Raw genomic sequence first — 12,458 nt, forward strand, 5'->3', positions numbered from 1 at the left:
ACATTTCCACTAAAAAAAAAACTACTTCTGAATATGTTTTTCACAACAACAACAAAAACCCAGTGTTACATGTATTTTCATGCAACAAAAAGTTTCCTCTTCATGGACAAAGGTTTATGTGAGCAGGGCCGTCTTAACCCTATCCAGCGCCGTGGCTCAGAGATCCCTCCGGCCCCCGACGCCCCCTTGCCAGCTGGAAAGCCGGAGCCACGCGCTGCCCTGGGGACGTGTGTGTGTGTGTGCACTTCGTTTTAGCTACTGCGCCTCGTGCACCTCTGAGGCGCCACTCCTCCCTCCGACGCCGCCATGCCGTGCCTTCTGCTTCTCACCCGCCGCAAACAGGACTGGCAACGGCAACGCCGGACTCACACTCTGCCAGGCAGGGCCAGGCGCAGCGGGCCGCTGGAGAGGGTGGCCTGACAGGCGGGGGCGCTGCCAGCTGTGGTTCATCTCGGCCAAAGCGGCTGCGCGGCGCTGCCGTCCAGGGAGCCCTGGCTGCTGTGCCAATGGGAGGCTCGTGGCCGGCTTCCCCGCAACGGCACCCACAGCCCAAGAAGAGGCGGACAAGGGCGGTGCTGCTGGCGGGGCTTGCTGGCAGCTCCTCCAGCAGGGAGCCGCTGTGGAGGAGCTAGGCTCGGGAGCGTGAGTGGTGAGGGGCGCTTGCTCCGTGCAGCTCCCCAACTCGCTGGGGCACCCCTGAGAGGTGGTGCCCTGGCACAACACGCCAGTAGCCCTAACAGGAAAGATGGGTCTGCTCTTCCTCCATCCCAACCCCAGCGGCAACGCCCCCTGGTGGCCAGGCGCCCTGGCGCATTGCGCCTCCCAGCCCAGGCCTAGAGATGGCCCTGTATGTGAGCAACTTTTCAGATATAACAACTCTGAGTCTTTTCACCCTAGTAGAAACTAGCCTGAATCATTCCACAAGCTGAATGTCTCTTTATTATTTCTTGGGTTAGTCAGTTAATTGGCATATACAGCCGAACTTCCCTCTCAATAAAAACATGTTCGGTGATTTGCAAGCTACAACACACAGTAGCTCCCGTGGTATTTGGAGGTCACACAGACTGGCAAAGCTTAGATCAGATAGTGTACAAATTCAGTTGGTTGTGGGATTATGAGAGGGAACAGAACAAAACTTCTCAGAGAGGAAGATAATGTTTGCAAAGGAAAGCGACAGCCAAGTCACCAAGATGATGGCCGAGATGAGAGAAAAACTAGCTTTACCTTACACAACCCAGGTTTCTGCTCAGCTACCCCAACCAACAATTCTATATGAGGTGAATGGCATATAAGAACAAAGCCCACAAGCAGAATGTGATAGCAATAGCACTCTCCCCTTCATGTTCCACAGTAGGTAGGGATGGGGGAGGCATTTGATTAAGTTCGCATTTAAAGTTGAACCTACACAAGTCACACTTTCCGAAGCGATACACAAACCAAAATACAGCCATTCTTCAAAATTTGCAGATCTCCGAATTTCACAATGTTGTTTTCCAAATGAATAGTGGGTGGGGGTGGGGGTTCATACACTAGGGTAAAAGGTGTGTAATGATGCACAAATTCATGAAGATAACATACAAAAATGCATTACACCAGCAACATGAGGAGCAGGTGAAACCTTTGTTATCATCTTCCTGCTTTGCTTTGCTAAGGGAGAAGAGATATGCCGGACCATCCCTGGAGGACACTGGACCCACCCGCCACTGATTTGTAACAGCTGGCCTTGACACCAGACTTATGGGTGGGGTGAAGAGGTTAAAGGGGGGAAATGGTTGGTTCGATGTGAATGATTTTTGGACTAGGGAGGCAGGGTTGAGGGTTTTGTTTATTTGCTAATTAGAGGGCCAGAGTATTGCTTTGTTTATTAGTTGAGTATTGTTAATGTTGTTTGCTATTATTTATAAGGCTGGTATGTCCCGTCCCATCCCCTAAATGCTATGTTATACAGAATATTAATGTATTATATGATTTCCCCTTATATGGTATATATTTTTTGCTATAAGTTGCTTGAAGACTTTCGGGTGATAATCACCAAATATGTTTAATAAATAAATAACAATAAATTAAATATTTGGGGAAAGTGCTTTGGAAACATTGCAAATGTGGACACCTCCCAACCTCTAAGATGTCAGGCAGCAGTGTTGTGCTTCAATGGCACCTTCAAGGGCAGCTCTACTTAAGTATATCACAGTAGTCAATCCTAAGGGTTATAAAAGAATGAATCAGCTTAGTAAACTCCTCCTATTCCAGTAAGATGCAAAGCCTATGTCACCAATGAAGTTGGCAAAAAGGTGCTCCTCACCACTGTTGATACCTGTCTCTCCACAAGTACCCCTAGGTGCCTGATCAGACAGGGGGAGGACCACTTCCTTCAGAGCCAGCCTTGGATATATTAAATATCTTTAACAAGCAATGTTGTTGCTTGCTTAAAATAAGATGTTCCATGACATCCTAGTCATTGATTTCAAGGGGTATTTCACATCTTTAATAATGATACTCTCTTTTGCCCATTTTCTTTGGTATATAAACATTAACAAAACTACCGTGATTACCTTGCTTGTGCCATCAAAAGTGAGATTATAGACTAGGATTTTTATTAAGGACTGGTTATATGAAATTCTATAATGTTGTTTACTGCTTTAGATATGAAGCTCTTTCCTTTTTTAGCTGTCATTGACTGTCATGATCCATTATATCTATGTGCAAACTATGGTGTCTTTGCACAATGAATGCAAAGTTGTTACTCTTTTTTTTTTGTAGTAGGTCCAAACATCTCAATTCCTCTTAAATAGGTAGTCCTATAGTGAGGACATCACACCTTCCTCGCACTCAAAACTGCAATGTATTGCTGCACAAATACCACAAACTACCTATTGGAGAGCTCCTGTGGTATGAATAATTACCCTGACTTGCAACAATTTGTGAACCTCTTTAAAAAAACAACAACCTCTATTGGATGAACAAACAACCCATAGCTTAATCCACTGCTATTTAATGCTATTGGCTGTGGCCACTTACGTGATTCTATTGATGTGTGTCCCATGACATCATAGAATCATAGAGATGGTACGGGCCAGCTCAATAAAGGATATTCAGAGCTGGAGCATCTCCAACAGATGTCTGTCCTTCTTCAAGACCTTTGGTTCCATTGTCAAACTGTTCTTACTGTGCCAAGATGTTTCTCCTACTGCCTATTGGAAATTTATCACCCTGAAACTTAAACCCATTGGATCCAGTCCCAAGGATGCAGAAATCACGTCATATGCACTGTTATGTACTGAGCTGAATCCTAGAACAATAGGAGCTACCCAATCCAACTCCAGGTGGAAGTGAATCCGCAACCTGATTGGCCTGCAGGAGCAGCCAATCAGGCGGCTGGCAGAAGTGAATCTGCAACCTGATTGCACCCTATGCAACACTGAAGACAAAATCAAGCGGGTCATCACAGCCAAACTGATCAAACACAACATCTGCAAGTGAAACTTCAGAGTAAAGGCAAAGATGAAGCAGCAACAAAAATGGGACGTATTTTTCCACATTCAAGAAAACAAGCTGAAAACTCATAAAGTTCATTCTTTAAAAAAAAGTGTTAATGTATCAGGATGCATTCTTCCTATTAAATTCTGAGAAATGAGGAATTTGTGAATTTTTGTTAAACAAAACAATTCAATTCCATGCTGGGTGAAGTCATTTAGTGGCACAACATTTAGAGGAAAATATAAAAGAGAAATCCAGTTAAGGTTTACAATCCCTGTGCCAAGAGCGTGGGCCATAATGTGTTTTCTCTTGGGCAGTGTGTTTATTCTTCAACCAGCTGCGTTAATTCAATGTGTTATTCATCTTGTGAGGCTTCAACACTTGCATATTTAGCTGTTTGTTTTCCTCTTATCGACTCATTCCTTAAGTGGACCCATATTTCCTGTGGGTGGAGTTTAATAACATCCTTTGTTGCTAGGATAGTGGGGGTGAATCCTAGATGTATGCCAGAGCTGTGGTGGTTCAGAATTTTTCTTAAAATATTGTGGGACTCATACAGTTGTTGCTTGTCCTCCTGACTTCTAAAACAATGAAATGGAAGCAACGAATTTCAGCAACTTGCTTTCAGACGAACGCAAGGCAAGATTACAAAAACCTAGAGGTATATGAAGCTACATTGTGAAAAGAATCCTGGACTCTGTAATGACATGTCTCACCAAAATTAAAGTATTTTAAACTACTTTGGCTTTTAGATTTCTTTAGAGAGCCAAACAAGGAAACTGGCAGAGTTCAGCTGTTAATTGGTGTTGCTTGCTTCTGGTTAAATGGGCTGGATTCTGATTTTGGAACCTGAATCTGGAGAACTTTCTAAATATCTCAGGGAGAGGGGCTTTAGTTATCATTACTTCCCTACCATCCTTGTCTTCATTGCAATGTGTAATTTTCTTTCCATTTCCCTTCCTCCACACATACCCGAAGCTCTGATTCAAATGCTTGTCATGCAAGTACCTTATGCATTTCGGTTTTTCTGGCCCACACTGCACAGCTGATAACCATGAGCTATGGCTAAAGCATGAATTCTTTGGCCCTGATACAAACTTGTAACTCAGAACTTCTTTCCCCTTTCTTCCCACGAAAGGCCCTGTCTGTTTTGATAAACCAAAGGGTTGACTGGCACAGACCCCCCCCCCAAGCGTCCCTATTTTCCAGTCCCAGATTTACAGAAGCCATCCCAGTTTATGATTTGATCCCAGAATGTCCTGCTGTTCCTTAGGATGTCCCTATTTTCATCAGATAAATATTGGGGCACATGGAGTTATGTGGCCCCTGAGCCAAAGAGATAAATAACTATAGAATCTGTCACAGTGGCGCTGGTGGCTACTCTAGAGTAATGACTCCTCACAGCTCTGCATTTTTATCCTTTTATTTAGTGCAGTCTATTTACAGTGCTGAAACAGTGCTATGTACATGTTGTCAGTCGGGTGCAGAACCTCCGAATGGAGATTCCCGTGTTTTCCTCCAGCAAAGTAGCCTGGGGATACTAAATCTCCGCCCCCGTCGTTTCCTGCGCAATTCCGGGGTCGCTGGGATCGGTCTTCGTCCCGCGTTTTCCCTACTTCCCCCTTCCTTTCCCAAGCGGTGCCTGGGCTCAGCTACCTTGCCTGAGCCCTGGCTCCTCCTTCCTGATTCCTCGCTAGAAACATCCCCCTCCCCGCTCCCACTTGCGCTGGGCGAAGAGCTTGTGTTTAAGATGGGAGGCGGCTGTCTATAGCTTCTGTCCCTCACATAATCTTTAGAAGACATTTGAAGACAGCCCTGTATATGGAAGGTTTTTTTTTTAATGCTTCATGTTTCATTATGTTTTTATACATGTTGAACACTGCCCAGAGTGACTGGGGCATCATCATCATTATGGAATAGGACATCACTATTTTCAATGGAGAAATATTGGAGGGTATGCTGGTGTCTAGTGAGAGAAATGGGAGGGGGATTTCCTTCACAAAAAGGGAGTAAAATTTTTGGAGGAAATTCGAACATGATAATTATTGTTAATGAAATAGAAATACAATGCATTTCACCATTGTGGCAAAGACATGAGGGAACTTAATGTGCCTGCTCTGTTTGCTGGCCAAGTGTTGGGAGGCACCTCCAGGTTTCTTGCTCTCCCTTTTTATGGTTCCTGATCTTTAAATCGGATTTGGAGCAGACAGCTCTTTGAGCAGAGGACAACTCCAAATATAAGACTATCCTCTGACAGGCCTTCAAAACAGAGGCCTTTCCTCTGTAAAATTAAGACACCTTCAGGTATTTGCCTTATTTTAGTTCCCTTTGTCTAAACTCCTGATATTTCTTGCTGCCTGATTTGTATTTATAGTAGGCATGGCAGAAGGTCATGTCTGTATAATAATTGTGTGTGCATGACAAAAGCTCTTTGGACACTGTTCCATGTTTGGTTCCAGGGAAGTTCTCCTTTGGCCTCTGGCAATCTGAGGCCTAACAGATTTACTCACATAGGTTCCGGGGGCTGCAAACCGTATCAGCAGGAGCGATGGGGAAGCAATCTTGTGTTTACCCCCCAAATTAATTGTGCCCCAGAAACATTAAAGTTGGGTGCTCGGAACCCCCTGAGGGGTTCTCCAGGTGTTCAGCTGTAACGTTTGAGGGGGGGGACCCCTCTCTCTTCTGCCTTCCTTTCTTCTCTCAAGGACAAGTAAACTCACCTTGGGAAAAGAAGGGAGGTGAGCAGCAGGTATAGGGAAAGGTGCTAGAACCCAACAGGAGAGACCAGCAAAAAACACTTCTTGGTATTGTGTGCACATTTCCTCATTTGAGTAAGGATGTGTGTGGAGGGAGGCTGTGACTGGACTGCAAGATCTATAAGGAGGACCAAGTCCAGGGGTAGCCAATGTGGTGCCTTTCAGAAGTTGCTGGAGTGCAGTTCCCATCAGCTCCAGCCAACAGTCATGGCTGATGGGAGTTGTAGTCCAACAACATCTGAACAGGTCCATGGTAGCTACTCTTGGCATTAGTTCATGGATGTGCCCAGGCTGTACCTTCCCCAAAAGATCTATCTGGCTTCCTCCTAGTTATTGTTATGTCACTTCTTATTTTTGCATTTATCTTGTCCAGTTAATTTCTGTTGGGTTTTTAAACAGTCTTCTATGTATGGTGTCAGGGGATTGGCAGGTGGGCATGAGGTTCTTCTCAACCCCTGGCTTAGAAGGCCTTAGCAGTAGCGCTGATTCTCTCTCCAAGCATCCCACCTGACACAGCAATAGGCCTTTTGCTAGTTTCATCATCACCTGCTAAACCCAGTTGAATCGACTTCATTTTAAACTGCTGGGAAAGATAAACACTGAGAAAAGGGTTCTTACCATATTTTTTTTGAACATGTAGGTAAATGTAAGTCACAAAACCCAAATGAGCTTTGCAAATTTGCCCTCATTCTGTCATTTTGTTTTAGATGTAATTATAAACTTGTTCCCAGCTTATCCAAAAAACGACTAATTCCCAGACTCCTTGCAAATCTGGCATTTCTCTAGAGGCCAAAATAAGGTTGGAATTGAGAGCCGCTGTTAATCAGAAGAGGATTTAACATTCCCGCCGGGTCTTTCCTTCCTTCCTTCCTTCCTTCATTTCAAAAAAGGGAATTATTTGAAATATCCAATGCCCAGTGCATTGTTAGTATTTCATCAGTGTTTAAATATTAATAGTTTAAATCTAACACTTCACATACATTGAGTATGGTCAGGAATAATGAAAACACATGTCTTAGATGTTTAGCTCTTCATTCATAATTGCAGAATTGCAACTTTAAAGCCACGTGGGCATACTGCTTCAGAAGCAGACATCTCTCCAACTTAATTTCACCAGATGTTCCATGGAATTGAGACATTATGTTAGAACAGAGTTGCTATCCTGTGATGATTGTCCTTTTCTGCACAAATAACAAGTACCAAGGTATATCAACCTGGTAACTCTTATGGAACTTGCATGTGCAGAACAATCCCATCCCATCCCATGCTAAAAGAAATTTGGATAAAGTGGATGTTTCACTCCACCTGTCTTGGCTGGGACTGATGGAAGTTGTGGTTCAAAACATCTGGAGAATACCAGGTTATGGAAGCCTGTTCTACAGGAAGGTATCAGCAGTAGATGAATTGTTCAGATTACTCTAGCACAGGCATCCCCAAACTGCGGCCCTCTAGATGTTTTGGCCTACAACTCCCATGATCCCTAGCTAACAGGACCAGTGGTTAGGGAAGATGGGAATTGTAGTCCAAAACATCTGGAGGGCCGAAGTTTGGGGGTGCCTGCTGTAGCCAGACCAGAGGGCCTACTGCCTTGGCTATATTATTTTTATCGTGATTTTATTAATATCTGATTTGACTTCATTTGTGCTCAGCGCTGAAAAGATGTGTATCCTTAAAGGTAGGGTGTGAAAAGCTATAATAAAATAAATGTTACCACTGTGGCATAGAGCCTGGTTGTGTGGAAGTTCTGCAGCAGGCCTGTCACCACGGCAACATTTGAGCCAGGTTCTGATCAGAGAAGCCTGAAACAGGTATTTTAATTGTTTGGAGATCCTCACTGTGGCCACATTCAACAACCTGTGGTCTATTAGTCATGCAAAAGGATAAATCTAATGCACTAGATATGCAGGGTTGTTTTATGTTGTTTTTAAGAAGGCATAACTTGAACACTTACCATGTTGTCCACAACAACTGTCCCATTGGCAAGTTGGCATTCTTCCGCATGGCCGTTGCAAAAGCAGCTGCCTCGGACAATTAGGTCATAGATGGCATAATGGGAGAATCTGTGGGGCTTCTCCAGCAGTCCTGAGCCTTGGCAAGGACACTCTTGTCTCTTTAATAAGAGGAGCCGCAGATTGGTGAGTTTCATGAGGTCTTGTGCTTCAGGACCATATGGGTCTTCAATCTTGTTAGCAGGAGTTAAGGCACGAAAGATCACCTGGAAGCAGAGAGAGAGAGAGAGAGAGAGAGAGAGAGAGAGAGAGAGAGAGAGAGGAAACAGTCTACCATGAAGTCGAGTTCTCCACATGTGATCAACAGAGGTTTTATTTAGCTATGCGGCCCATTTATAGTGTTTTTCTAGCAATTTAACTCACATGGCTTCCCCCAAAGGATCCTAGGAATTGTGATTTAGGGAGGATGCTGAGAATTCCCTGTTAGAACAGAAGAATTTCACGACAGCTTAAAAGTCAATGGGACAATTGTTCCCTCAAGGCAGAACGCTAAAAACCACTGTTTACATTAGTTTCAAAGCTACTATTCAAGGATAATACTTTGCAGATTCAGAAACCTTTATTTCTGCTTTGTCTTGAGTCCTGCCAGCAAAAAGTACTTTGAGTTCTCTCTCTCATCCTGGGTTTTGGGCAACAACACACTCTGTCTGGAGCTCTATCAGGGCTTCCATTGACATCACCTTGTTGTTCTTTTCCCCATCGTCTTCCCATCTCTTTAGAGGACACCGATTTGCAAGTGGCCCAGGGTTCAAACTGGAGATGTCCCTTGCTCCTGGGAGCAATGGGCAATTTGCCCAGCCTAGGCCGCCCAGTGCAGGTGTCCACACATTCCCTGATCAATGGAAGCACGAGAAACAACAGAGGCCCCTTCCGGCCAGCTGTCCACATTCCCCCGAGGAATGGAACCGTGTGCAAACAGCCCATTCTGTTTAGCACAGGTGCCCAGCATTCTTTCGATGGACAGAATTAAAGCCCAGTGACCAAGTTTACTCAACCCACGTGCCTGCCTGAGCTTGGTTAATGGAAACAAAGGCTAACAGACAAGCTTATTTAGCTCAGATAGCACCATTCCATTGTTGGTAGAGAAGCACTGAAATTCAATATGAATTCAAAAGCCGCTGAGTGAATATATCTGGAACTGAGATTTCCTCTTCTGAAGTTCAAAATCCAAGAGCCCCAAATAGTCGCATGATCCTGAAATCAACACCTGAAGTTGGGTGGCAGGCCCGCATACACAAGAAAAATAGTTTTCCTATTCACTGTTGCGCCTGGAGGTAACAGTTTTTTTTGTGGTTCTAGGTGCCATCAAGAAAAGTCTGAGAGATGTATGTGAACTAGCATTTCTTTACATTCTTAGATTACTTTTAATTTCTGGTGCTTTGCTGATGGCATGAAATACCTAAGGCCACCCATTGAAACCAACACAACCCCTGATTTCTATATTTGCCTTATGATAATGATGATTTAGATATTGCCCTACATCCATGGATTACAGTCTCTGTTATTCCACTCCATTCCATGTTGTTTGGCTTCTCTTAACAGAAGAAAGAAGTGTCCTTGGGTACTGACACACATCTTCCACTCAGCCATCACCTGAGAACATACCTGCCAAGTTGCTGTCGGAGAAATAAGGGACCGGGCCGGAAATAGCAGACCGTAAGTAGCGCTGCCGCCATTTTGGAACTGGGCGGAGCATGCTTAGAAGTGAATTTTGATGCTGCTTTGTCCAGTTGCAAAATGGCCACCACGCCAGAAGTCGCACTGCAGCCATTTTGGAACTGGGCAGAGCAGCATCAAAAGTCGCTTCTGAGCATACTCCGCCCAGTTCCAAAATGGCCGCTGCGCCAGAATAAACCAGGAAAAAACAAAAAAAATCCGGTTTTTCAGCTAGGAACAGCTGGAAAAACGGGGATTTCCTGGGGAAAACGGGAGACTTGGCAGCTATGCCTGAGAAATCCATGTCAGAGAGGGCTTTGGAAAGACCACAGCCAAACCCAAAAGCATAGTCAACCACTGCAGTGAAAGTAGGTGTTTATAATAAGGTAGACAAAACAACATTAACAGTTGCAAAGTGTATATCTCAGCAAGGCTTACAAAGAACCATATAGCACATTATTATGGACCATTGCAGTGGCATTGCCCTCTTGGAACCAAGCAACTTATTTGGAGACAGAAACATTTCTGAAGTCCTCCCAGTTGTGAAAGCTGCAATCAGGGCCTTGAAACTCTACTGAGGTGTTATCATTTGAGGAATATTTTTAGAACAGGATGCCAGCTGCTTAGAGCATTCCTTAATACAATATCTTTGTAAATTAAATCAACAACAAAGAAAATGCAACATTTAAAAACTGGCAAATTTGTTCCTTCATTGTTCTGCCCTGTTATACCGTAAGTGTTTCCTAAGATCTGTTTTAAGTTAAGTAAACAGTTGATTTTACTCTAGTTTCTAGAAAGAAGACAGATAGCAAAGGTTTCCAGTACTTTCCATTATTTTGCAAATATGTATTTCTGGCCTTGCCTTTCATATTTCATATTATTTTTCCATCTCTTGGTCCCCATGAGCTGTTGGATATCGATCCATCAGCAACAAAGCTTATTGTATGATAGGCTCGTCCCAACGGTTTCTGATTATCCTTATATGGAACTTCCGCTTCCCACATCAAAGTGCAATTCTATGATTAATTCACGGCCTCTTTCTGCTTGAGCAATGAAGCTCTGCGATGAGCACTTTCCTCAGCTCTCTTGAACTGAGCAAAAGACGTAGAATGCTGCTGTCTAGAAGGGGGCAACGGGCCACTGTATAAATGAATTTGTTGGGAAAGGAAGCCAGGGGTGTTAGCTGCTCATAACAAATACATTCAGTTTGGCAACTGGCCAAGAGAAGACAATTCTAGGCAGGCCAGTAAAATTCTGGCTGCTTAGACAACTTGCTCTGGTCTCCCCCACCAGCTCGTTTTGCCGCAGTTTATCTCCTTTGCGCCTAACCTTTTGCTTCCTGCCCACCCACTTCTCCCTCTGATTGACCAACTTTTGCTCTTTTTATGTGGCATTGCTTGATTGGGCCCTCCTATGAGATCTAGCCCAGCTAGGATTGACAAATCGTCATGTTTCCCTCACCTTCCTCCACTTTTCTGCCTGTCTGCTGTACAAAGTGAGAGTCTTCCCCACAACAAGTGGGGCAAGCAGGGAGTCGAACCGTGGAAAACTCTGGCTTCGACCTGGTATTCAACCCAATACACCATCCTAGCTCCAGCCTCGTTTTAGGACTTCGGAGCTTGGCTGCTAACTTTCAAGAACTTACAGAGTGGAAGTGTCCTCTGAATTATTTTCAATGCTTCCACAGAAAAGGGAGCCAAATTCTGTCTTTCTTGCATAATCCCAATTGATGCTGGAGCTCTGTGCTTTGCAAGGATTTCTTTCACTCTCATTTCTCACATGCTATTGTTCTCAGTCGCTCAGCTGCAATTCATCATAAATGGAATATTATTATCCCTGCCTGCCCTGACCCTCTTTATCTTTTTTTTTTTTAGCAGCAAGGAATTTAGGAGTGCCTTAGAGCAACAGAAAATGCAAGCTGACAACCATCACGAAGGGGATGTATTTCCGCCGCCACCACCCTATTCAGTAGCAGCTGGCAGTTCTTTATCTCATTGATATTTTATCTCCGGCCAAGAGGGTCATCTTCATTCCAGAGACAATGTCTCAGATTTTTGATTTCCTGCCATTCGTGGGGGTCCATGTTTTGATTCTCCATTCCCCAATGCAGATAATTCTGTTATTACAGCCTGATCTCCCAGTCTGGAGTTGACGTGAAACGATGCGGCCACAACAAAAGCTCCTCTTATAGGGAATTCATGCCCAGAGTCAAGAAGGATGATTGAGTGAGTCCTGGAGTCAGGGCACTTCTTACGCATGACCTCCTATGGCAGGCTACCCAAGAAAGGATCCTAAGATCCTCCTTAAGATGTCAGAAGAGAATTAAAACAATGAAGGCACACTGCGCCTTCTATAAGGTAGAAGGTTCTAGGCACAATTATTCATTTACCATGTTAAATTTATGTCCTGCCTATCCTAATCAGCATGATCTCCAGGCAATGAAACAACTAATACAAAGTTGCATAAAGCAATTAGCCTGCATCAAAGCAAAATAAAAGCAATCAAAGGCCAGAACCTTGTGATGATGATGATTAATAATAATAAGCTGAAATAAAACTTA

General features: G+C 44.0%; 1 protein-coding gene across 1 annotated transcript in view; it reads right to left on the reverse strand.

The window, feature by feature from the left end:
- The window catches only part of LOC118080763 (netrin-4-like), a 67,121-nt gene that overhangs the window by 34,431 nt on the left and 20,232 nt on the right, over nt 1–12,458 (reverse strand). Inside the window, exon 3 of the mRNA XM_035106497.2 lies at nt 8,185–8,448. Coding sequence (XP_034962388.1) covers nt 8,185–8,448 — 264 coding nt within the window. The remainder of the gene's footprint in view (nt 1–8,184; nt 8,449–12,458) is intronic.

The sequence above is a fragment of the Zootoca vivipara genome, chromosome 2 (assembly GCF_963506605.1).
Source record: "Zootoca vivipara chromosome 2, rZooViv1.1, whole genome shotgun sequence".
NCBI classification, from domain to species: domain Eukaryota; kingdom Metazoa; phylum Chordata; class Lepidosauria; order Squamata; family Lacertidae; genus Zootoca; species Zootoca vivipara.